General features: G+C 37.6%; 1 protein-coding gene across 16 annotated transcripts in view; it reads right to left on the reverse strand.

The window, feature by feature from the left end:
• The window catches only part of EYA1 (EYA transcriptional coactivator and phosphatase 1), a 167,175-nt gene that overhangs the window by 21,719 nt on the left and 117,925 nt on the right, over nucleotides 1-27,531 (reverse strand). For 11 of the 16 annotated variants that reach the window (XM_052787904.1, XM_052787896.1, XM_052787909.1 and 8 more), the window contains 3 exons: nucleotides 23,904-24,046; nucleotides 22,668-22,751; nucleotides 16,516-16,605 (listed from right to left, as the gene is read on the reverse strand). In XM_052787904.1, the coding sequence (XP_052643864.1) occupies nucleotides 16,516-16,605; nucleotides 22,668-22,751; nucleotides 23,904-24,046 (317 nt within the window). The remainder of the gene's footprint in view (nucleotides 1-16,515; nucleotides 16,606-22,667; nucleotides 22,752-23,903; nucleotides 24,047-27,531) is intronic. The other 5 variants (XM_052787905.1, XM_052787898.1, XM_052787902.1 and 2 more) reach the window with 1 other exon arrangement.

A 27,531-nucleotide genomic window follows, 5' to 3' on the forward strand; every position in this document is an offset into this window, starting at 1 on the left:
GGACAGTGTTAAGTTCAAAATGTCAAATTCACTTTATTTTAAAAGTTCAGCACTTCACATTGTAAATACCTTCTTTACGACACGATTCATGTTATCTACGGACATATACTTTTGTAAAAAAAGAATTCTATGACTAATGAAAGCCAGTGAAAATAAAATATGAATGTGTTTAAAGAAGTAACAAAAGCCATGAACCTGGTCAGCATGTCATTAATTATTCCCAAAAGTATTAACTTGAAAGTATACTTTTAGAAACATAGACATTTTATTGAAACTATCTACTAAAGGTTGTTCAAATATATTTAAATTTTAAACAATTTCAAAATTAAACTTATGAAAAGAATGATTTTTCCACAAAAGCCTGAAAACAATGTCTCATATCTCAGGAAATGAGAGGTTCACATGGAAATTTTCACAAGAAGATGTAAGCTCTCTCTTTCAGTCCTGTGTGACCAATTCATTTAAATTTGCTCTGCCTCAGTGCTGTTGATGATCTCCTAAATGCATGTGTTTAAATAAAAGCTACAATGCTTTCAGCTAGCAAGTCTCCCATCCTTGTAATTACCTGCTAATGGGACAAAGACTGGGATTAAAATTCTCTTTGCTAACCTTGCCAGTACAGACAGCTAAATCTTTGGCTCCTATGGGTAGCCTGAAGAACTTTGTGCAACACTGCATTTTTCTCCTTACTTTTCTTTCCCCCACCGATGTTGTGGGGCAGATGTTGACCCCTATGCCGCTGCCCAGTGGCAGAAGTAGGGAGTGAGCTGAGGCACTGCTGCCTTGCCCAGCTGGAGCAGAGGACAACTACTTGCTTCGCCAGAGCTCTCAGAATGCCAGCTGGGTAGGCAGGAGCTTTTGTGCCACCTTACAGCCCTACATTTAGAGAAAGGGAGAAGCAACAGGAAGGTAAATACAGTGATAAAGTGATGCTACGAGCTTGGTAGGCTCCCGTGTATTTCAGCTGAGCTGTACATGTGCAAACACCACTCCATCTGATTTTCTTGAGAAAGGAAGGTGCTCATCACTGGACATGTGAAAGGAAAGAGCTTATATAGTTATTAAGTTGCATAAGCCTATAGGAATGATCTCTCAAGTAAGCTAAGGAGGCATTTGTTTTTCTTCATAACTCTAACACTCATGCACCACAGCAGCACATGGCCACAACAGCCAGGCATCACGCATTCCAGATGGGTCAAAGCTTTCAGCTGGGTTCTGCACACACCAGCAAAGCCACAGCTCTGCCTAGGAATAAAGACTTTGTTTTGCATTTCTGTTCATTCACCTACGGTTATATGTGTGGTGTAATTTAGTCCCACATTCATGAAGTGGAACTTCATGAGCTTTCTGCAAGTCACCCGTGGTTTTAGTACCACGTAGATGAGAAGCTATTTCCAGTCATTCCCTCATACACATATCAGGGAAAATTCCTTACCATGATTTGTATTTCCTTTCCTTTCTTTCCTTCCTTCCTGCAGTGAAATTGAGCTGTTCTTGGATTGCTATTGTGGAAAACTAAATGCAAATAGACGGGCTTTGTGTCTCAGCCTGAATGTGCTAAGATAACTGCTGCAATGCCTGCTGGAAGGGAGTCCACAAGCATCGACAGGTTCATTAGAAGGTGAACTCTCCTACTCTTTATGGGACTTAAAGTACCTTAAAAATTAGGTTTGCATCTACAAATAAATGTAGTGCTATAAAAAAAGAGCTCTACTGAAGCTTTTGTAATAATCACATTCAGCTTTCCCAGAACTCTGTTGTTGAACTATCAGCAGTTGAATCTTGGGCTCCTCATAAAGCATACCGAGCCACAGTCTGGTCGGGAGGTCTCTGTTACGGACATGCAAACATCAGGAGGAGGTACACTCTTATTTCAACCAAACGAGAAAAGGCATTTTTTAATAGATATCCCTCTGTAGGGCCCTGGATGACTCTACTCTGGATGACCCGGGATTAGTTCAGCTGCCATCCTTACAGTATTTGGGGGTGAGAGGGAGATAATTCAGCCAGCTCTATCTGAAGTTTTCCTCTCCCTGCAACCATCCCTTGTATCTCATCAGGAATAAGGCTTATTGAACAGCCTTTCCTGTAATTTTTTTTTAGTTTGATGGCCCAGAAATCTATTTTCAGTATGTTCTACAGTCCTTTCTACCTGTTTTTGTAATAAGTGACTACAGTTGTGTCTTATTCGACATCCAGCTAACCAGGAAATAAAGGGCTAAAGGTCCTCCAAGACTTTCCAGGATCCATCCTCTAATCACAGCCAAATCAGACTAACTCTGCCAAAGTCAGATAGGTGCCTCAAGGAAAACAGCTATTTCTCACAGCTGTAGAACCAGACCTAGTGGTCTGAACATGAATATTGTTCATTGCTAAATGAAGGTCATCTGGCAAACCCCATCCTTTACGAAAAGCTGGACTGTTATATTCTTCATTTTTGTATTACCAGCAATAAATATTCACATGACCAACATGCATGATTACACTGAAACATGAAAACCCATTCAACACTCAACAAGAGCTGATTCTGCTTTCAGCTGTATCTTTAACTATCATGCTCTTTTGAAAACTGTTTTCAAACAAAAAAAATATTCATTTCATACATTGGTTTTTAAAGATTTCTAATGACGACATTTAGAATATTCAAGGATGCACATGCTATTTTTCTTGTTTGAGAGAATGTGTCTTAAGAAATATATTTTCTCTGGCATCACCTTAATCAATATTTACTTTTGGGCCAGTAAACTCACCTGTTTACCTCTAGAGAGGTTAACCTCCACCTATGAACAACATTGTTGCTCTGTACTGGCTAATGATTTTTTTTCCCAACATTGACACAGCTAGGTTGATTTTCTTTCTTGCTGGTACATCATTGGTGATCCCAGCACAACAAAGGAAATTCATGCCACAATGCTACACCGAGGTCTTGCAATGCTCCAAGACCAGTTCACAAATTAAATGTTTTAAACAGAACTGGGGTAATTGTGCATGAGGGAAACAAAGAGCAGGAAGCACTCAAAGCTGTCGTGTTTACCTCTTAAACAGCTGCCACCTATTGCTTAAAAGAAAATCCCAACCAAAATAGTAACAACCTGCCCCCCCCATCCTCCAACAACTTTATGAATGATTGGACAATTAAAACCCATGAAGTTGCTGTATGGTTTGGGGAGAATCATTAAATTCTGTGTAACTTTACTCCTCATCTCCAATGGAAGATAATACCAGCTCTAATGGCAGTGCTGCAGACTTAATCAATGGTTTAATCTTTTAAGCATTCTGAAAGCTTATCACAAACTGAACCTAAACGCAGTAACTGTTAATACCAACTAAGTTCATTAATACACTATTGCATTCTCCACCACGCTTTCCTTCTAATAATATTATTTCAAAAAACCTAAAGAAGTTAAAAAATAGTCAAGTGATACTAAGAAATAATAAAAACTATAAATATTATAATTATAACTAATAATTATAAAAATAATATTAAAATCTAATCAAAGGAGAAAATTTTTCTCCTTTCTCCTGAATTATTTTAATTCATACATAGCAATACTTTATGTTATCTCAAGGACAATGGTATAACTGCAGTAATTTTACTGATTTCTGAAGAATTATCTCACAACCGTGCAACTGCAAGCCTCGAAGTCTCACTTGTTTTATGGACAAGAGAAATGGGAGCTATTAAATGATACACACAATCACAAGTAACTTGTTTTGGAACAGCAGTACTTAGAGGAGCAAGACTGATTTACTGTCCTGATTTCTTCTTTTCCAATGGGTTACCCCACCATTTTGTAAACATAATTTGTCACCAACACCAGCCAGAGTTCTCTGTAACTACTTTTTGCCTTTCTTTCAGATCTGTTATCCCTGCTGAGAGAATCTACTAAAGAAGAATTTTTCATACTGACACCAACTGTAGTCTTGCTGTGAATAACCACATTCCCATAAAAATCATTCCATTTATTGCAAAGTTGTTGGCAGACCATAGGAATAATAGTCAACTCAGGAAACCTTTTATCCTGAAATCACATAGCTTAACCCTTTGCATGACCATATGAAGTTTATACCTAAAAGCTGTATTACCACACTGCTGATTTAATGCTTTAGTAAAAGCATTTTTGCTGTTAGCAAGTTTTTAAAATTATTTTTTTCACAGTACTTCTTTTTTTAACTAAAAAGAAAAGAAAAAAAAAGACTGAATTGGAATCAATCAAGCAGTATTCAGGGTTTTTTCTTAATATACAATGTTGTGTTTAAAATTATAGACTCTTTCCCAATACATGAAATAATACATTAGTATAGATGCTTGAGTGTGGTTTTGATTATAAACTAAAACTTTACAGTCATATGAACCTTTTTTTCCCCTCTCTTTTTTCCCTACCTTCCTATGGTAAGGAAAGATGTATGAATTTACAATAAAATGGAACAATTAGAAAAAAACCTGTTTGCTTTATGATTTTTTGTGGAAGATACTTCTGTTAGCCACTATATTTGCTTTGTTAAACACAAAACTAGTGGAGATTAGAGTTCAGGAAAAAGACATTAGTTTTGTTAGTCAGTCCTCTTGACAGTTTGGGAGTCAGAGGTTGCTTGAATTCAAATTTCTGTCTGAATTTATTATAGTGATGGAACAAAAAAAGTCGCTGTATGTTTTCACCGTCTTTTTTGTTCTGTTCATCAACCCTTATTTGTAGGTAATTATGGCTTGGTTTATGCTTTATTCATTTGACCAAGGCCATAAGGGGAGTTTTGGACTTGTAAACACACCTTCAAGAAATATATACACATTTTGTTCCAATAAATGAATCGAAATATTTGACTTGTATTTTTAAACTTTTCAGTCAGAGAAAACTCTTAGAAAACGTCTTTCTTGAGTTATGACTGCTGCTACAATTGGCTCTGCCCCTTGCCTACCAATGTTAGGGAAGGAGTTATTCCCCTGTGTATCCATACTTCACATTTGCAAGGCAAGTTACACAAATATGCAGAATAAAAAGAGGAGATCCTTTAACTCATTGAAGTGTTTTTCCACAATTCAGAAAGTATCATTTGCTTAGTTACAGCTGATCTTTCTTGTGGCAATAATATTTCAGCTGAGCTCAGTACTCATGTCAGCAGTCTGTACTCTGCTGTCAGTGAACACGTTAAGAACTATCATCTCCCAACTGCATAGTACTGCAGGTAACGTTCAGAAAGTGCCTGGACTGCCCTGTTCCGACTGGACAAGGATCTTGGGAAAAAAAACCCAACAACCAAATACTCTATTCCTTCAATACCTCACTGTTTCTTTTGTTAAGCTTTTCATTTACATTTTTTAAAATCCTCATTAAATCCTCATGCTTTAACAGCACACATTACTATTGCTTTAGTCCACTACAGAATCACTCAGCTTCTTGACCATATCTAAAGACAAACTTTAAAAATACAATTAACAGCAGTCAACTTTTACTTTAAAGCACAGAAAAATAAAAGTGATACTGCAACAAGTAAAGGGAATAATCCCCTTCCCCTTTCTTTAAAGTTTCATTAGACCATTGAACTGGACGAAATTCAGATAGAGGCCTTATTGTAACCACACTGAAACAGTAGAAATCTCCTGAGACTGTGAAACTCAAACATTTTGGGAACCAACTTCAAGCACTCCTTTTGTGCTTTTAAAACAAAATGAATGAAAGACACTTCTTAATTTTTCTCCGTGTAGCAACGTTTTAATACGATTCCTACAAAAACCCCAGCACAAACAGATCTGTTTAAAATACATGTGCATGCATATTTTCTTAAAATTTAAACTACAGTCATAGCAGTCACATGTAACCACACCACCACAAACTGCATGACGGCTCTCAAGATACCAGACAACTGCACTGATAACATTGTAAATTTATGGTAAAATTAAACCTAGGCTGAAGAGGTTGATAGAAACTACCTACCATGCATACTGCTAAGATGCTTATGCTGTGGTTTCAAATATTTGTACTTATGTGAGGATTGGCTAATGCGCTCTCATCCTGCAAAATGGCATGTAAGGATGACACTTAGTTTAGTCTAGCTTTCCTAAAATAAAAGGTACGTAATTTTCAAAGACTAATCCACTTAAAACACCAACCTGGATAACGCAAATCTGAGGTTTATGGTTTAAGATGGTACCCAAATGAACAAGAACAGAATTTTTTTAAAGGTGACTATCATGTTATCTTCAGTTTATCTTCTGGGTTTTACATTGGAAGAGTCCAGTGAGGAAAAAAAATGGTTTGCCTCAAAGTGGTGGAATCAGCACAAAATAACTGCATTACGTGAACAGAAAGGGTGGGCTGGGAAAGATATTTGAGTGTAAATTAATGGTGATCTTAGCTGGAATAACTTGCACTCTTCAGCACTTGCAGCTGTGCCAGGGACTTGACTGGCTGTATGAGATTTTACACATCTGTCAGCTTAATCAGAGACCAAAACACAAAATCTACTGCTTAGGAATGTTATTTGAATTTGTGAAGCTTCTTAGATTTTTAGGTTAAAACTAATAATGAACTACTTAGGAAACTGATAAATGTGTTATGAATGAGTCATAACTACAGTATTAACATCTGTAGTAGTAGACAGGCTTTTGTTCAGTGGTTTTCATAATATTTAAAGAAAATGTAAAAAACATTTTGTTCACATCAGTTCCATGAAATATTAAAAGCCAAAGAGAAGCCTCTCTATGCAAGAATAAACGGAAAGCAATACATTAATTAATAGCAACATTAACTGCTTTTACCATTAGTATCATCTATTTATTGACTCATTTGGCATCACTGTTCTATTATTTCAGACTTCTGGGATAATTTAAATAATAAAAAGAGCCTATTCAAAACTGAAATGACACTTCTGGCACTAAGAGGCCAGGTTGGATGGGGCTTTGAACAATCTGGTTTAGTGGAAGGAGTCCCTGCCCATGGTAGGGGTGTTGGAACTAGATGATCTTTAAGGTCCCTTCCAACCCAAACCATTCTATGATTCTATGAATCACACCATTACCTAGTTTTGGATCTAACATGCTGAACCATCAAGCAGCGTATCACATCTGTGCTTAGGGCATGATCTGCATTGGCAGAAGAGCTCTGTGGCACATATCAGGGACTTTGCAACCCCTCAAAAATAAAAATTCATTAAGGGCAGGTGTTTATATGTGTCAGCAATATAACGTAAGCCAGTGTTCTGAAATCTGCTAATGGATTGACAGCAAAAGCATGAAAATAGACTGCAAACTTCTCTGTCAAATTTCTTACAGTGAGTTTTGCATCTTTTAATTTCCATCAAGCCTTAGACAGGTTTTTTAGAACCACTATATTGTTTCATTATTGGTTATGAGAGAATTTTCAGAGCACTGCCTCATGTCATTTATTATATAGCAATCTTTATGGTACCCTTCAGAGCCTGCTGCTGCAGCACAACACTAAGTTTCTGTTGCAATTAAAGCTGCCATACCTGGGGTAGATCTGTGATTCCAGTAACAGACCCCACCTGTATACTGCTTTAATGCAGATATTACAATGACTTCCAGGTACCTTACCACTGCCCTTCAATACACTATTTACTGTACCGGCCAATCCTTAAATCTGGTATTTCAGGCTCTGCAGAACCTAGCTGTAATGGGCAGGTACAATTGTTACCATGAAAAGTATGTCAGCATTTGGTATTTTATTTCCTGGGAAGGGGACAAGAACCTAAATTCTGTCACTGGAAGAAACACCTTTGAATGTGCAATTTGAGAGACAATGTAGATAAAACATGTTTTGTTGTCTGATAGAAATTACTTTCAGGGTACCATCTTGGAGATGGGTTTAATACTGCTAAAAGTTAGCTTGCTGTCTATCGCAAACCTTTTTTCACTAGCATGTATAACACTGACAAATGGGACGTCATCCAGAGGGACCTTGACAGGCTTGAGAGGTGGAACCATGTGAACCTCGTGAAGTTCAATAAAGCCAAGTGCAAAGTCCTGCACCTGGGTTGGGACAATCGCCTGTATCAGTACAGGTTGGGTGGTGAATTGATTGAGAGCAGCCCTGCTGAGAAGGACTTGGGGATACTGGTGGATAAAAAATCGGACGTGAGCCAGGAGTGTGTGCTTGCAGCCCAGAAAGCCAACTGTATCCTGGGCTGTATCAAAAGAAGCGTGGCCAGCAGGTCGAGGGAGGCGATTCTCCCCCTCTACTCTGCTCCCATGAGACCCTACCTGGAGTACCGCGTCCAGCCCTGGGGTCCCCAGCACAAGACAGACAAGGACCTGTTAGAGCAGGTCTGGAGGGCCACAAAAATGATCAGAGGGCTAGAACACCTCTCCTGTGAGGAAAGGCTGAGGGAGTTGGGGTTGTACAGCTTGGAGAAGAGAAGGATCTGGGGAGACCTTATTGTGGCTTTTCAATATATAAACGGGGCTCATAAGAAAGATGGGGACAGACTTTTTACTGAGGCCTGTAGTGATAGGACAAGGGGTAAGGGGTAACGGTTTTAAACTGAAAGAGGGTAGATTTAGATCAGATACAAGGAAGAAATTCTTTACAATGAGAGTGGTGAGACACAGGAACAGGTTGTCCAGAGAAGTTGTGGATGCCTTATCATTGGAAGTGTTCAAAGTCAGGTTGGACGGGGTTTTGAGCAACCTGATCTAGTGGAAAGTGTCCCTGCCCATGGCAGGGGGGTTGGACTAGATGATCTTTAAAGGTCCCTTCCAACCCAAACCATACTATGATTCTATGAAATGCTCTTTACTATACTGGGTGATTTGTGTGTCAATGTATTTCTTCACAAAGCATGCCTGCGTACTCTTTAGCTCATTTGTACTACAGCAAAATCTAGGCATCCCAAACAGAAGCCCTGGTACCAAACAGTAGACTACATGCAGTTCATACTGGTTACTAGCTCACAAGTACAGACACCTGAAACACTGCAATGATTAGTGATGACTGACGCCCTTCTGCTCTAAATGTTGGGGTGTTTTTTTAACCTGTGGTTTTAAAAAACAGACTTTACTTGAAATGTATGAATAATGCAAACTGGAACAATTACAACTTACAAAAATCACCCGAAATAAAAAAACAATAGAAAACAAATTAACAAGTACAATGGAAAACTGGAAAGTTTTCTTGGATGACTACTTGCAATGTCTTTTTTTTTCCTTTTTTTTTTAAAAGTTGTTTGAATACACATATTTTCTAATTGTGTTAGCAGAGAGTGCATTCATGCCAGGATGTTCCTGAGGAGTGAGACATTAAAGAGACCAAGCTGAAGCATTGTTAGAAAGCCAACTACAACCGTACACAGTAACAAATACTACAATCACCAGACTTGGCTGTCTCTTTTCCCTTTTGAGTACTTTATGACAGAATTATCATCCTTTTATCTGTAGATACCATCATCATCCCTACCTGTAGACGAGCAGACTAAGGCACAGCGATCAAGAATTACAAAGTAGTGTCAACCACAAAAATGGACCTCGTGTCACTTCATTGTACACAAATATGTATGTAAAATATGTGCACCAGACAACCAATTAGTACATAATGCCAGCAAAGGCTTACTCTGTAAATGTTCAGAGCTTGGAGCATGTCTTCAGGCACAAAATGATCTTGATCTGATTTCTTCTACGCGGAGAAGTTGAGCAAGCTTTTCTCTCTGGTGATCCTGTTTTCACAATCCTCCTTCTCCACTTCCTTGGTCTGCCCAGCTATGTCTCTGCAGCTCCCCCAACTCCTATCACTGACTGTGGACCTCTCTACAACTTAGTTAAGTTTAAATCTAGGCAACATCATACCTATCATGCCTGCCCAAAGCTGAATTTACGACATTTCCACAACGTGTGACAGAATAAATGATGGACTTCCACACTGCTAATAGTGGCCAACCTGCTCTCCCAGCTTGCTCTGGAGCTTGCTCAAAGCCTGCACTTAACAGCTGGCTTGCATCCAAGAAGTTCACTTCTTAGATTACTTGACTCTAGGACCAGATGTGCTAAAATGCTTTCAGAAAGAGGAGCATTTTACCCTACAGTGGTCATGGTTCTTTGAGATGTGCAGTAACCTGCACAGAGTAAGTCTGCCGAATGTTATTATTCAATAATGTGTATTATCATAATGCCCACGATCCCAAATCATGCTTCAGAGTGCTACTGTGCTAAAAGTTACCAGCCTGAGTCTGTGGCATATTAAAGTATCAAGGTCTGAGGGGAAATAGTTTCCCTTTCTCCTTCAGATTAAAGAAACAGAACATATGGCTGTATTGCTTCAAAGGCATTCCTACAGGGCACTGCGTGGTACACTGGGGACATAGTTGTGTGCACGGTCACTGAAGGACCTGGGAGGAAAGTCACTTAGTCTCCTGCGGTGTTACCAAGACCTACAAAGAAGAAAATTCTCAGGCTGATGAAAAGAAGAATATATGTCCCTGTCATGAAGAAAAGGTCTCCCTGAGGCCTAGAAGTGATTTATATGGTGCATTTGCTTCCAGCAGCAGGGAGGCAGCCTAGTTTCACCTGTAAGGATTGAAGGCTAAGGCCGAAGAGGGACTAATGTTGGAGAAGTTTTGCTCTGTGATCAGGCTTCACGGTTGCTGTGCTGGGGTTTTGTTCCCTTTCTTAGGCCTGAGCTCTCACTATGATCTCCCTGGAGCACCTCTTCTTGGAGCAAACCCTTTAGTGCCCAGTGTTAACACAGAAGGTATCACCACCTGCTTTAGTGCCACAAGAGTCTGTATTGCAATGTGGGCCTTAGAGGTACTTTAATTTCTTTAGGGAACAGAAGGGCTCTGCATACTGCTGTGTGTCAGACATCCCAGTTGCACTTCAAGTAGTAAAAGCTGCCCTCCACGCAGCCTTGAGCTTACAAAGGAACACGAGGGAGAGGTAGCGTTGATAAATACCAGTAGTCTGATGACTGGGAGCTACGAACAAGGAGAGCAGGCACATCCACATAGTAAATTATGCAGGAAGCAATCCACAAAGGACAGTTTTCATAAAAAATACGTGGCAGTTGATTTTTCCCTATCAACTTCTAGATCTGAGTAAATCCAAGCTAGCAGTTACAGACTTGTAGGAGTCCTGGAACAATTTATTGCCATATGGGCAGAGGGAAGAGGTTTACAGGCCAAACATGGAGCGTGAGAGTGCAGGGATGTAAACGCTGTTTATTCTTTGCTTTAAACTGTGAAAAGATGCACCTATTTAAGTCAGTATCTCAATGCTTCATGAGAGCCGGGTATGTTCCCATATGTGGAAGGCGTAGGATTTTGCTGCTCCTCGGCGTGGGAGGACCCACCGACCCTGCCGGCGGCGGGCGGAGGGGGCAGAGGAGCAAAGGTGCTGCCCAGGAGCCGGGGGTGGGAAGCGAGCACTGCGGCCCCCGCCTGCCCCCGCTGCTGCTCCAGCCAGCCATGGTTACAGACAGAGCTGCATCTTACGGAAATCGCATGCAACTCTAGGGCAGGCAGCTTTCCAGAGGGGTCTGTGCATAGTAATATGCTAATGCCATGCCTTAAAGGTTCATTAATTTCAAGTAACACCATACACATTGCAATCATAAAGCACCTATGCAGCTCTTTTTGACACACAGAAGAGACTATGCTCTGAATTTCCATCAGGAACACATTAATACACATCCAGGTGGATTTTAAGTAAGAATCTGAGGAGAAATTAATCAAGGTCAGTATTCCTAACTGTTAGAACATAAGTAACTATTTTTCTTTTTTTTTTTCCCCCAAAGAACCAAAGTTACTGCTTTACAGTAATACCTGATAGCAGTTCCTCACCTTTTATCGGTGAGAGAAATACATCAACTAACGTAGCTGAAAAACTCATAACATACTGCCATTCATTATAAATTACTCCCATACACATATCGTCACTTTGCATATAGACTTCACAAACAGATGTGAATTGTGAAGCCATGAACGTGCATTATATATCCTTCACTGATGGCAGAAAAATGAATACTAATCATCATTACTGTGCCCTTATGCATTATTGTGTTTCTCAGAGGTGATAAAATTATTTTTTTCAATAGTTTCACAATATATAGAACCCTCCCATAAAAGCCCACACCAAAAACCTGAAATGACAAACAGAAATAAAAAGCCTAAAAGAAAAAAAAAAAAGAAATAAAACTACAAATTAATTTGATTTTAATTACTTCAATAGAATTCAACACAGACCAAAACCAAAAAAAAGTATCTTTTCATAAAAAACTGTTAGGTCAGATTAAAAAAAAAAAACAAACAGGCTTCCTAAGTGACATTTTCAGCTTCAGTAAATATCTCTAAAGGAACAGATCTAATGAGACAGTACCATTTTAGAATAGATTTTGCAAAGCACAGAACCAACTTTTTAAAATAAGATATTCATAATCATTCACTACTAGCAATTATTCCTTTAACATATCTAGTTCTAATGTGCACCTGATATGCCAAAGAAATGAATAAACTAATCTTTTAAGAGGGTCAGTATAAATATGTAAATATATACAGTCTTTAAAGATGCGGATAGGTTGATGTCACGTTTCAGTCCTATCATCAAGTTGCTAATTTCCCTAAAACACTGGAGCATACATCCTAAAATACCCAATATGTGTAATTGCTCCATACATACCATTAAAATATTACATCTTATTATCCCTATCACAACATAATCAGCATGTAAAATCACACAATCTTTTCTGATGAGATAACTCTGGTCCTCTTGAGAGCATTTCATCAATGTAGTTATTCCCCCCTGCACACAATTAAACTTCTACTATAGAGCAGAATACGAGACATTTAAATGAAAATTTTCAATACTGAAAACCTAACTTCTTATTTTGAAGTCCAAACACAGATTTTGGAATCTAAATTTTGAGAACACTGCACTATTTTCTACTTTTTGACTTCCATAATTTCATTATGAAATTAATATTAATGCAAGAAATCATTGCTTATGACAGTACTTAGATCAAATTATGCATTAGTAAACATTAATATTTTCCTTTCACTATGTTAAAAAACTTGTCATATCCCTTTAACATGCTGTTTAAGAAATGTTCCTTCGAGATCTGAAATTATTTACTATTACATCAACTGGGAATTAATGACTCCAAATAAATCTGTGCAAAGTGAAGGAAGTAAGCCATCTCTTTTACTTTTTCTCAGAGCAATAAACTAAGAACTAGAATGAATTGAGGGTGCAGTAAATAATTGTAAATCTAAGTGCAGCTCACCCATTCATAAAGAGAATACTGACTTCGGAGCTAGACAGTGAGATCTGACTGAATTTTTTCATTGAGTTTGAAAAATGCCAATTACAAATACCATTATTATTATTATTATCATTATCATTATTATTATTACATAAAAGGAAACATATAGGAAATTAGGTAATTCATTTAGCAGGCTGTATCCCCTACCAAATTAGGATGGGTGAACTAGTTTGCAACTGGTACACGTTGGTATTGATTCACTTTACACAGACTGAAAAATGACTGCTGAAGTTTAGAATTTAACCTAATAACGTTAAATAAATCACTGGAAAGCCAGTTAGGTCATACACAAATCAAGCAGTGCTTCAGAGATCGCTGCTGCAACTCTGCCCTTTGCATTCAAAATGTTAAATCAGTCTTCAGCAGCTTATAAGACAAAATACTTGCCCCCTAACTTGGATGACAAGAGAACTGTTCTGATTAGAGCTTTCTGGAACGTGTTGGATAAAAGAAGATTTTTATTAAAAAACATTAACTTGTGGTATCTGGAAAAATGTGCATCATAGGCCAAAGTTATGACAGATGATTGCCTGCCCGTAAACCCAGCCTCTCTATATGCCAGGAAGGGTTCCCTCTGAGCCCGGGTGAGCCGGAGAGCATCAGCTTTCAGGTTCCCGCTTTGAATTATGCCTAGACCCAAAGACATGTCTACACTGCGGGTTAGACACGTTCCAAATCCAGCTTTGCCTGTCTTCATACCATTTCTGGGCAAGGATGCCCAAGCTCTGTGGCTCGCTGGCAATGTTGCCTACAAACTTCTCAATTCCTAACAGCCAAGATGCTTGTGCGCATGAATTGGAAAGCTTAGGCCTGAGCAGGGTCACCACTACATCTTCCAGACTCGGTCCTTCATCAGCAAGAACAGATGCTTTAAGCCTGAGACGCAGCCAAGCCAAATTGCCCGCAGTTTTCATGGAAGCCTGTCAAGCTGTAGGGCAGCCTGAACTTCCAAACCACCAAGCAAGGACTTCCGGTTTGAGATGGATGTGAGGAATCTGCCCTGAGGTCGCAGGCCTTGGGAACCAGGCAGGCCCTGCTAATAACGATGACACTCACAAGAACAACACACTGCGGCTCCAGGAAGATGTGTTCCTTCAAAAACATCACACATCTGTGACGTTTCAAAAACCGTGACATTTCTGGTGAACTGAAAGCCTCATTCTGTGGCCAGGTCTAGTCCTTAGGTGCTGCTTCCCACAAAGAACAGGCTCTCTTATGCCGCCCTCCCTGTGTACTTCTCTGAAGACTTCTCTATGGCAGTCCACAAGCACAAACCTACTCCTCTGCAGGCTGAACATGCTCTTCACTCCCTTGGACAGGGCATGATCTTTCAGATCGGAGCTCATGTTCCTCAGAAATAAGGACTTAGAGCTCATGTACAAGGACATGAACGCAACTGCTCACTCCTAATTGCCTCTGTGTATGAAGAAGACAGACTAGGGTATAGACACAGACTATTACACTTGAGTTTGGAGATACAAGATAAACCTGCTTGTTATGGGGGAAGTGCAAAGACCCAAGCTCATCCAGTGAGCTCCTCTGCTTCCGTGAACCACCTGGATCATCAGTTTGTTCATACACAGCTTCGCAGTTCTTCAGTGAATGAACTGCCATGCTGTACTGTTACAGCTGTAACATGCCCATTAGCAGAAGAAAATCTACTATCCCTAAGATGCAGCTGATTAACTTCCATTCAAGTCAGTGACTCTGACAATCATGTATGAAGAAGCAGCTACAAGTCTACTAAGTATCTGGCTACGCACAGCAAATGAAAACACACTGAACTTCATTGAATATGCTTGTAAGATACAGTAGTACTTTCTCCTTCTGCTCTGGATAAAATGAAATTTAACCAGAAATCAGAAACAGATATGGAAAATAACTAGCATTGTTACACTTTTCTACAAATCTGAAAAATCAGTCCTGTACATGCAACTCACTAATGGTGTTTCTTATATGCAAAACAATCATCTCCCTACATACAGCTACCTTAATGAAAGAAAACATTGCTTTAAAATTTAAAGAAATCATCTATTTTATTGTAAGCATAAAAAATAAATACTCCACTACGGAATGGAAGAAAAATAAAGCACATTTAAATAATTTCATTACATTCTAAGATGCCAAATCATCTGTGAGTGGTTTCTTTTCAGATGAAAAGAAATCAAAATATAGGACAGATGTTGGACAAACCACATTTGAGGTCTATCACACACTGGCGTTTTTCAAATTATTTTGGCTCATCTATTAAATAAGGTGTATTTTGCTTGATTTTGAAAAGGGAAACATCAGGAAATATTTAAAGGCCAATTGCTGCCAATTAACTTTGATCAGAAAAAGTTGCATTTGAATCTTTTAGATTCTTTTGCCTGTCTGGAATAACACACTATTCTAAAATCTAGCAAAACAACAACTTGATGATTAATGTGTGTTGGCAGCCTCACCACAAGCTCGCTTAACAGTTGGATTTTAAATAAACAGCTGTCTTCATTATGATGGGAAAGAAATCTGATTGTTTTCATGTTTTCATGTTATTAAAATATGATCAGAAATTGCTTTTTTCCCTTTTAAGATGAAGCAGCCAGGCATTATGGTGACAGTCTCTTTCAGCAGTTCGGATAGTTTTAGAATGATCTCACAAGCGTCGCCAAACCATAGCCTATGTAGGCTGAAAAAGCCCTTGGCGTGCCGACACCAGCTCCTCGCTGCACACCGCAGGGGAGCGGCATGAGCGGCAGAGAAACCCTAGCATGTCACAAACCGTACCTGTCGCCGGGGAAGGCAGAGGACCCCTGGTAATAGGCCACTGAGACGCACAGCATATACAACATTAATGATTTCCCTCGGGGTTAAGGTAATACTTGCCCACAGTGGGATGTAAGTGAGAAATCTGTACCCAGCCATTAACTGTTTATAGAAGCTGAAGTTTAATATTTAATGCAGACTATTGAATTCTAATGTTTATAGATGCTTTTGGTGTATCCACTTCTAAAACTTGTCTACTCTGGTCATAAATACTAAGACCTGTGAGGACAAAACTCTAGCATTTAAACTATTGTAACCTTTGAATGCCAGTGCAGACATTTAGTGTAGATATTATTATATATCCGAATGACTAAATTATACAGATACTTTCTAAACATTTCCATATTAAAACTGTGAAACCAAAAATAATTGTCAAACCATCTAACAACACATTAAAAGAGACAAACATTAAATCACCTCTACGTCTTTTAAAGGAATGAACACTTACTTCTAAATCATTAAAGAATAGATGCGTGTCCGCCAAATTGAAAATCATCTCTTCCATTCGGAGTCCAAGAGACACAGAAGTGGGCGGATCCTTAAAGAAGAAATTAAGTGAGTACACTATCAATACCATGCCTAACACACATACCAGAATAGAAGCTGGAGGAAATGCTTTTCAAGAGAGATTATCTGATGTATTAAATGCAACATCCACTTCTTCAGTTTAACTTCAGTAACTCTGTAATCCTGTACTATAACACTCACCAGTAAAACTCAAAAATATGACTTTAACTCGACTGATACCGTGACTATGCAGCGGGACCTCTGTGGTCATCCTCATGCATTCCTGGCATGGGCTCTCTGCCCTCCGTACAGAAAGGGCAAATCCATTTCACCTAAAACTCCTCCAGATTTCACAACTGTTTACAAGTTTTATGATCAACCAGGGGCACGATAATGCTATTGTTACTCCAAATAAACTCTCACTGGTCACAAGTGAAAGGATTCGGTCCTGGGAATACCTAGTGACTTTAAAGCAAATCACCGTTGATGTTTTATTTGCAAATGGCAATTATATTTGAAACCACTCCTTGATTCTCCACAAAACCATGCTTTAATTATGCTTTCAGTTTGGCCCACCCATGCAGAGTGAACAAATCTATTGTTTGTTATTAATACATAACACACTTTAACTTTGCTACAGAAATTACCATAACAACTTATTCCTTACTGAGCTAATAAACTCAAAAAGCATGTTCAGCATTGTGGTTAACAAATGCATTACAGATGTTTGTCTTGTTTTGATTTTTTTTGGTGTTTTATATATTTTCAGTCTGAAAAATTGAAAAGAAAGCCTAATATATACATTTGATATAGAGTTTCTCAATTATAATGCCAAGTATATCCAAGCGCACAGAAGCATGAGTTAGAAAGAACATGTTATATTATCTCATGACACCCTCTATTAACAATGTTAGCTTGTTAGGAATTATATTTTAAATAGAACTGCAGAAGCGACAACCCATATTTTACTTAAAATAAGTTAATATTCTAAACCTGATGACAACTCAAAGTTAAAAACCAAGAGATGCAGTCCCTAGTTTCTTTTTCCACCTCTCAATCAAATTAATAGGTGTTTCAACATGATCTCTGAACTTTCAAATATTTTTCTATAACTACTGGTTAAAAGGCAAAATGTGTCAGTTGCAAAGAGTTGGAAAAGAATGGTGATTTGGCAGCCTGTTTGCCTTCTGGAAATGCCAAAACCCAAGTAAAATTAACCAGAAAAAGAATTTTGGAAAGAAGCATTTAGAAACAAAGCTACATAGAACAGACAAAACATCTATTGTTGAACTCACATACATTAAGAGTAAATAAGTTTTCTAGTATCAAAAAAATAGCCCTTATAAATGGGAAAGAAAAATTGCGTCATGCTATTTTGATGAACTTTTCCCTTAAAAATAAGCCTTCTATTTAAATTGGCACCGCCAAAAAAAGAATATTTGGCTTCTTAATTCAAATGGAAAGACTTTAAAATATGAACACAAGTATTCTGTCTCTCTGTTTTAATATTGCTCTATTTGTAGAGCTATGTCTTCCTTTATTTTACTTTTGTAGGCATGTGAGGTGGAAAGCAGGTGATATTTTCTCTCCAGCTAGGCCTAAGGCTACTTCTCCCTCTGACATTCCTGCTTATCTTTGTGCCTAGTTACCACCCCACCATCCTTCACTCCTCATCAGCCTTTTTTTTTTAAACCAGACAAGGATTTCTGTTGTGCCTGAGCACTAACAGAAGTCACCCAAAGAAGTCTCTGCTCTAGTCATTAAAAGGAGTTAGATGGACTAAGGGTCTAAGATGCAAATGAAGACCACTAGCTACACCTTGATTATCAACAGCTAACATAACAGTGTAGAACTAATCCCGTTCTGAGCTTCCATCCATAATAGGAACATCATTTTGAAAAGCAGAGTAAATGGGCAGACAGAGCATGATATTGGTTATGAACCCATAAGGCTAATTTTAAACAAATGGCTGTGAATATATATTTTAAGTTTCAATGTACGCATGACTTAAATTAAACATTTTTATTAAACTTTTTATCACACTTCTGAGTCTGAGAAAATGGCTTTTTGTAAAGCTTTCTGTGAACCATTTCACTCCAAGGTATTTATAAATGGCAGAAAAAACAGAATGGGGATTTCTCTAAAGTAATACTAAAATAATGCCATTTATTAGGTTAATTTAATTAGGAGAAAAACAAATAAGAAAATCATTGGCACCTACTGAAAATGTCAGATTAAATACCATAAAAGCTAAGAGAAGAAACAAAACAGGTTGCTTTTCAAAAAAACCTTAATTCCTTGATTAAACACAATCTTTTTCTATAGAAAGTTCCGCTTAGCGTAAGAACTGTGTTAAGCTGCAGCTCTGGATACCCACATATTTACCAGAAGCAAAAACCTTATCTGCATTAGGATTTTAAGTATCTGTGTAGTCATAGTCTTGCAACTGCTCTAGTAAAAAGCACAAGAGCCTTGGTTTAAGGCACTGCAGTAGATTAAACTCTGATGGCAGACATCACAGTGGGGGCTGAAAACTTGAAAAAAAGACAAGGCTGGAATAAGGCTTTAAAAAAAAAAAAATCCCATACCAAACCTTCTTTTGCAATTTTAAGCCACTAATTGCTAACTAATAATTGTGAGGTGTCACACAATGAGAAGCAAAGCTAACAACCTCTTCTTGTTGATTGGGATTTGCAGGTTCAGTCGGAGTGTCTTTTCAGGTATGGTCAAAATCAGGTACAAATCTCTGAGGGAGGTACAGTTTAGCTAAAGAAAAGAAATACCAATGTCAGACTGCTTAAGCAGGCCTCTTGTTTTGAATACTGGTATTGGAGCCAAAACATTGTCTGTATGTCATTTCTAAATTCTACCCACTTGATTTCTTTGTTTTGTGGAGAAACAAGAAGCTGAAAAACAGGAAAGTTCACTTTGGGTACAAGGCTTATTTTCCACTTAAGCCTACAGGTCACAAATGAAGGGTTAAGTGAAACCAGGCTTTGTTTTTCTCAATCTCTAAAATATATTAAACCACATCAAAATAGCTTATAATTTAAAGGAAAATTCCTTTAAAGCCTCTGAATATAAGTGCTTTCACGGAGAGTGGAAATGTACATAAAGACCACAGTATTCTAGTGCCAATACTGAGATGTATTTCCACCTGCTCCAAGATACTAAAGAAGGGCTCCGACTTTTTCCAAATCCCAAAACTTAATCAGTTGACATCTGGCTCAAAACATAAGTTTTGAGGTGTTAGAAGCCCTGAGGTCAATTAAAGTAACTGATAACTTTGTATTTGGTCAATAGATCTCTCTGTACATATTAAAAAAAAAATTCCAAAAGCATAAGGAAATGTTTTGTTTTGTTTCTTTTTCTTCTCTTCTGGAAGGACAAATCATACTCCTATACTAGTTTCATGCATTTCCATGAAATTCACAAAATTCAAATCACCCTTACATAAAAATGTAGCAGTTTATACCATGACTGCACAAACTGCAAAACAACGGTATTATTTTGTTCCAACAAAGCTGAAGGACAAAAGCAGGGAGAAAGTAGAGCGCAATAGCAGTAAAAGGAGAGGAGGTGATAAAAACAGATGAGAAAGTAAGAATATACAGGAAAGGGTGGCACAAGCAAGAAGTTATGATGAACGAGGGAGAGAATAAGGAAAAGAAAATCAATCCCTTCAGCAGCAGGGCTGCTCATCATTCATAGTCATTCACCATGAAACTCACTCAGGCATTATGAAAAGAGCTGAATGACAAGTTGCCAAATCCCCTATTATTTAATTAGGATATTTTTGTTTGTTTGAAGATCCGGCTTTTGTATTTTAATGATTATGTGAGCAGCTTAGATTTAATTTTTTAAAAGGGCATTTCTAGCCCTCACCACAGTGCAGAAACATATGAGAACATGATGTTAGATTGCTCAAAAAGCAGAATACAGGTGAAAAGAACAAAAATTCCCCTCAACAATTTAAAATTTTTTTCAGATTGACTTATGATCTGGATTTCTGATTTTAAAGGCCAGAAACCATTAGGAAACACTCTTTAAAAAAACGTGCACCTCCCATTGCTGCAAATAAACCCTACAATTCTCATATGACAGATATATGTTTTAGCATGTTTGCTTTGAATGTTTAACACTGTCTTCCTCTAATGTCTATGGAAATTGCTAACTGTTGTCTGAAGCTGTCAGTAAGCCAAGAGAAACTGTGATATGAATGAAACTTTAAGAAAACAAAGCAAGAATGGCACACTTTCATGACTGCATCTGAGAGTCAAGGACGTGCATGTTGCTACCCCTCACCAAAAAGATCTAATATTTATCCACAGCATAAACACTAATGCCATCATCCCTCTCAACATCAATGGTTGGTCGTCGTTTACCAATGCGGAAGTATTCTGCCACATGCCATGCAACCAGAGCCAGCCGGGAGAAAGCTACATCTCAAGTAAACAGTGCCAACAGTGATGAGGCTGCAATCAGGAGTCACCCACCTCCTCGCAGCATACGTATTTATATCTCTTCACAGTTGAACACTAGCCACTTTCCTCAACCTCAAGCATCCAGCAAGAAAGGTGTTTATGTTCAGGCTCCAGTTAATGAAACCACTATAGGAAACTAGTAACAAATGGAAAAAATATGCTCGCACAAGTACTTCTACAGTGATGACTAATTAGGCTTTTCCAGCACTACTCTGCTGCCCAAAGGCAAGTGGTGAGATTCTGCTGGCACTGAGGTTTTTTGTGAGCACTGGGATTTTTCTCCTCATTCTGAACTGAACTGTCACAGATTTGGTGATTTTGGGGTGCCATGCAAAAGCTGGTTTGGGCCTGAGAAATGGGAAATAACTTTTAGTAAATGTCTAATACTCTATAAAGCTGTTGTCTATATGTATCCATAAAATAATTGTTGAAACATTTAAAGTTCTAGTGTCTTTTTACTACCTAAATATAAACTAATAACACCTAGGAAACCAAGGCTGCTGAATTAACTTGCTTTTCTGACACATAATGAAAAAAACTAATTATATTCTTCAAACAGGTAAGCTGCTATTACAGCAAACACTTCTGAAAATACACTGCACTTGAACAAGCAAGAAAGTTTGCAAGGCAATACTGCTCTAGATTTTAATAATGCAAAAAGCTATGAGGAGGAATTCAGAACCTTACCCAGGCACAGACTGAATCAGTAGTAGCTTTGCCCTTCACTCAACTGGGTGTAGGGTAAAGCCATTTAGTGATAAATATAACCTTTACAAGAAGACAGAGTGATTACATGAAGCCAGACAAAATTATCTGGTTGTTCTTTATACGTAGAATTTTTTAAGGTTACCAAAAAATCACCTTCTAATTATACCTTACATGAGGTGAACATGAAAAGGCATAACAGATTTTAGCACAAGCTGAGACATTAGCTTTCAAATACAATCCTGGAAAAACAAAGTTTGATCTCAGAAAGGCATTCCATTCATAAACTGTTCTTATTCACCTAAGACCGCATTTCTCTTCGGAGAATTACCAAGGAAACCCACAGTCTGTAGACATATTCATCAGTTCAGTTATGATTTATAGACTGTGCATAATAGAAAGATTTGACTCATAGGCAGACTTTCAAAAACATCAGTCGATATGTAGATTAAAAAAAAGTTAAGGTAAAAAATGTTAGACTAATCTGTGTCCAAAAGTATTCTTCCTCTTGCCTTCTCAATACAGAGCACAGTCCACTGCTGATCGCTCAGAACTAAAATGTTATTTTAGCAATCACTCCTGGAAGTTCTTCACTCTCTGAGGGGAGCTAAACCTTTGCAGATTTTGATGTTATCAACAGGTTTCAGACACTCTGTACCTACAAACCAAACCTCCAGTGGTCAAAGTATTACTCCCAACACTATTTAATTATTTACTGAATATAAGAGCTGAGTAAGTGCAAAGAATGGAAATGCGAAACAGCTTTACTCCTTGATTTTTTATGTCTTGAAACACCACTACCGGTGTGCCTCTAGAAAATCAACTAATGTTCTGGGCTTCCTTGTGTATCAACCATAAACCAGCAAATATTACTGAAAATTTCCATCAGTTTCTTGACACTTACCCTTCCATATCTGTTAGCATAGGACCCTGTAAGCAAGGAATGGAAAATGATGATTGTCTCATCCAAATCCCAAATGAATACTCTCTGTAAAAAGAGAATCAAATCAATGTGTTCCTCTGTGAAGCTGATACTTGAAATGGAAAGTTAAAATTTGAATCAGTAAGCGCACAAATGAGAAAATTGTATTGAAATGGTTATATATTAAAACCATAGTTTCCTTGCCATTTATTTTCAGAACTAACAAGTTTTTTCCAGAATAGGGTAATACAATCTGTTAGCTTTTTACTACAATTGCTATTATATAAAATTATTCTATTAGAATAGAATTATAGTTATTGTCAAATACACACAGAAAATGAGATTGTACAATGTATTATTTTAAAGCCAGATGTGAGATAGAAACTGAAATAAATGAAGAGAAGCCTCTGAAAATTAAATCTTCAGGGTTTGAATTCTGTATTTCTGCAAGTCTTACAAAACAAAGTTCATATAACTGCTCTTGAAAATTACCTCTAAAACCAAAATAAAGCAAATTGCTGCTAAGCACTTAAATCCCCTTAAACTATGTTAATTTTTAATGGATTTTAGGCACCTGAAGAATGAAAATTATGAACTTAGATGCTGCATGTGTAAGAATTTATGGCATCAGTAAATAATTCTTTTGCTTACAGCCAATGGAAAATATGTGTTTTAAATTTGTCCTCTGACCACACAGAAAATTATGTTTTAATGAAAAATAAAGTGTTCAAATACAAGTATTTTAAATCCTGGTGAGATTGTATTTCCTATGATGACAAATGGGCTAAGCTTTTGGAAAGGAAAAGTAATGCAGTGTGGACACTCATAGCTGTGGTGTGTCATTGGAGATGTGTTCTCAACATAAAGCATGGGCCACTGGGAGGAATGTGAACATAGCATGAGAGAACAAAACCCACTATTGTGCTAGAAGTGTCTCCTGTCCAAACACAAACCTTTCTTTGACTTGGGAAAAGCTTGCTCTTTTTTTTTTTTTTTTTTTTTAATCAAAAGGAGAAAGAAACCCCCAGTATTTTTCAGAGAAAGTAGGTGCTCTTCATGAAGAAGGTTCTTTAAAAGAAAAATTCTATCTTCTATGAAAATACTGTTAGAAAAAAAAGAAAGGGAGCTCCAATGCCACTTTATTTTTGATGTGTAAATAATACTTCTCTGTGCAAAATAATGATAAAAATAGAGTCAAAGACATCTAATATAATGTACCTCTAGATCAGAGTCAGGTGGTGGTGAAGGATTATTGTTTCTTCTGCCACGTCCACGTGATTTCCCATCTGAACTACGACGCAATCTATCTGAATCTGAATCTTTGATGGGTGTTGATGGACTGTGTATTGTACTGTATTCTGCTGTAGTAAAGAAATGACATTTTTACCCTTCAGTTGAAACTTCAAAATGTTCAACTTACTTGCTTTTTACATGTGACACTAAAACCAGGATGTTCACTAAAGAGTCCTAACTAAAATAATTAAATCTACAATAAGTGGCAATACTGATACATAAATTAATTCAATCAATCAAGTTCATGTAAAGACAGACATAAATTATTTCAGTAAACAAATAAAAAAGGAGTAAGTAAAAAAAAATCTTCATTCCTTCAAATCATAGAGAAGATCATATCACTTCATAGACAAGATTAAACTCTAAATGAACAGTTTTAAGGGATACTAGCTTTTTTTTTAAAGAACATTGATTTAATTCTAAGTTTTCAAACATGCCTTAAGATAACCATTATAGTGACTGGCAAGAAAAAAACATCCAGGTGTGAAAAAAAATAACATATAGAAATTGAGAACTTTTCCAAATTGTCTGGTTGCAGACACTTTACTTTTAGGTCGCTACATTTGAGCCAGGTGAATAGAATTCTTTCTAAATATGGCATAAAACAGAGTGCTTATTTTCCCAGGGTAAGTTCAATTAATAAGTTTTAAATATGCATCAACTATGAAGATGAAATTTATAGTATTCTTCAAAGGCCTACTCAACACAACTTTTCCAATGAGTACCTTCAAGACAGGATACAATTCTTCATAAACTGCATTGTATGCTAATTATTATGCTTCAGCAAAATTTATTTTAAAAAATCGTTACTGTTGTTGAACAGGTAAAAAAGAATGATGATTTACGTAAGAACAACAAAGTTCTCCTGAAAACATGCTAGTTGGAAGATGTTTTGCTCTTCTTAACATCCATAGACTCAGTAACAGTGAAGTGCTTGAACATTAACAAAGCAGACACCCAGCATAAATTACCCTTCCTAACTCATTTAACTAGAAGTACCATACTCCTCAGAAATGCCACAACACATTTTTAATTCTCTTTTCGAGACTTCCTTTCACAGTCTTAAGTTCACGGAGAAAAGACTTTTATTTTGACTGTTATCATCAACTTTTTTTTCCTAAACCCCCCTATTTTTGTAAAGGCAGATAGAATTTTCAGCATACAATACATTTATCAATTTCTCTTCTCAGTTAACCTTAACTACTCTTTAGAGTTCAGTAGAAGTGGATATTTGTATCAATATTAGTTTTCTTTTTAATCAGCCTAGACCATGGCATTCCAGTTTGAACAGACAGGTATACTTCTCATACAAGTGATTCTTTCTCCTAAAAAAACATCCTGTTGAGGTCAAAGGTTAGATTAAGGAGGAGACCCTGGACATCTGTGTAACACTACATATTCACAATTACTCAAAATAGTAATGGTTGCTTGCGCTGAATGAAAGGAAAAGGTCTTGAAATTCTCATGTTCAGCCTTCAAATCTACACTTAATGGAAATTAGTATATATTATGTATTTCACATTATACTTTTACCTAAGTATTTTAGGCTACATTAAACAAAGCAGAATAACAAGGTAAGATGTAACTCAAGGTAAAACAAAGAATCTTCAAAAGAGACTCGACCTATACCTGGAAGAGTGATTCTGCGTATGTGCCGAACAACAAAAATCATCCAGCCACATCAGTTGACATAACTAAAACCAGAGGTTTAAATGTTGAAGATCATGTACATTCCAATAATATACATTTTTCCTATGACAATGTACACTTCTTCAGAATATTTATTTAAACTATTTAAACTTTGAATGCTGATTGCTCTTTCACCTACTGTACTTAAACATAAATAAGGAATCATAACTCAACTAGTACAAATTTTCCCAACCTTTTAAACTTAAATGAGTTTATCTGCTATATATTATTTTTATTATTAAAATCCTTAATAAAAAAGAAAAAGAAAAGAAAGAAAACAATGCACAAAAGCCTTGAAATAGATTATAACCCAGTAAAATAAACAGACCAGAATTTCTTCAACAGGTGTTTTGGCCAGTGATGTTCTAAATATATGCTCCAAAATTGAGATGTAATGAAAAATTGCATTTCCTATTGACTAATTTAAATTAGGGTTGCTGTTGGTCTCTGACAATATTTTTAGGAGTTTGGCTTTAGAAGCCAGTTTTTTAAATCCTTCTCACAGACGTGATATGCCTAAAAATTTTAAGTATTAAACTTGGGGAGCAATAATAATACTAAATAAAACAGGGAACAGATAGCATGGAAAAAGTATAAACAAAACTTCATGACAAGTAAAATCAAGTAAACCTAAAAGAGTGAGCACGCATAGCGTGGTGAGGGCAGGGAAGAAAGTCTGTTCGTAAGAGCCATCCAGCTTTCTATTTTTGCAAACACCTCCATTTAAGTATACTGCATTCAAAATTTCAAACACAGGGCTGCAAGTTTGGGTGGAGGCTCATTTCCATCTCCCCTTCACAAGTGCAAGTCATCTGTCTGGATAGGCCAGACCCTCACCTGACAGAAAGACTCCCAACCCTACCTCGGGACCCCAAGGTTGGCTGGGCACACCTTAGCCCACCCTTCTTGGGATCACTGTACCTGCATCATTCCCAAGAGAGATTTTGCTTGTCTTGCTTTTACAGATGTCTCCAGGAAATCTACTCTGCTACTTTAACAGCCATGCCATTAAAAACGGAACATACAACTTCAGCATTCATTACAGCAATATAAATTCAATCTGTGAAGGCGGGGAAAAAAATTATTCCCTTCATTGTATTTGCATGCATTTGAAGACTGTTCTCAGATCTCCTTTGTTGTTAAGTCAACCCTTCCCTGATGATCCTCTTTTCTAGGTTCTGATTATCGCTCTCTATAGTTTCTCCAAACTGGACACTGATCCAAAGCAAAGTCAAGCAAAGCTTTACTTCCCATGTCCCACAGGCTACCCTCCCCTTGGCACCACTTGGCAGGAGACACTTTGCATTTTCTGCATTATTTTCAATAAATGTTAGTTTCAGGATCCCTAGATCATCTTCCGAGGAGGAAGCGACACCCAACTGGTCATTTCTCAAAGACCTGGCCAAATATTGCACATGAAGCGAACACACAACATTGCTAATACCTGGAGCTTCTGAGCCTACTCAGGAGACCAGTCTGTTACGAACAGTGTGACAGATGGCAGTAACCAATGGGGGAAAATGTGACATCGTGTGCAAGAAACTTATTCCATGTATGTAAAGGGAAACCACAGCATGTACTCTTTGGATTAAGGCTGTTCGACAGGGCAGCCTCCATGTGCACGGCTGGGTTACCAGCTCGCTGTCCAATGGTCACTCTCGGGTCCTCATAAGGAAACCCAATTAAAGAATCCAGTATCCAGCTGAGCCCTGAGCCTCGACAAGCCCAAGCCCTGACAAATTCTGGAGCAAGAAAAACAACAGCGGCTGAGGGTACTTGGTGTGCCACTAATATCTGGGGTACTGAGAGCAGTCCGCAGGGAAAGGTAGAGCCTGGAAGGAGCTGCCAACATTCCCCATCCCAC

The sequence above is a fragment of the Harpia harpyja genome, chromosome 5 (assembly GCF_026419915.1).
Source record: "Harpia harpyja isolate bHarHar1 chromosome 5, bHarHar1 primary haplotype, whole genome shotgun sequence".
Taxonomy (NCBI): Eukaryota; Metazoa; Chordata; class Aves; order Accipitriformes; family Accipitridae; genus Harpia; species Harpia harpyja.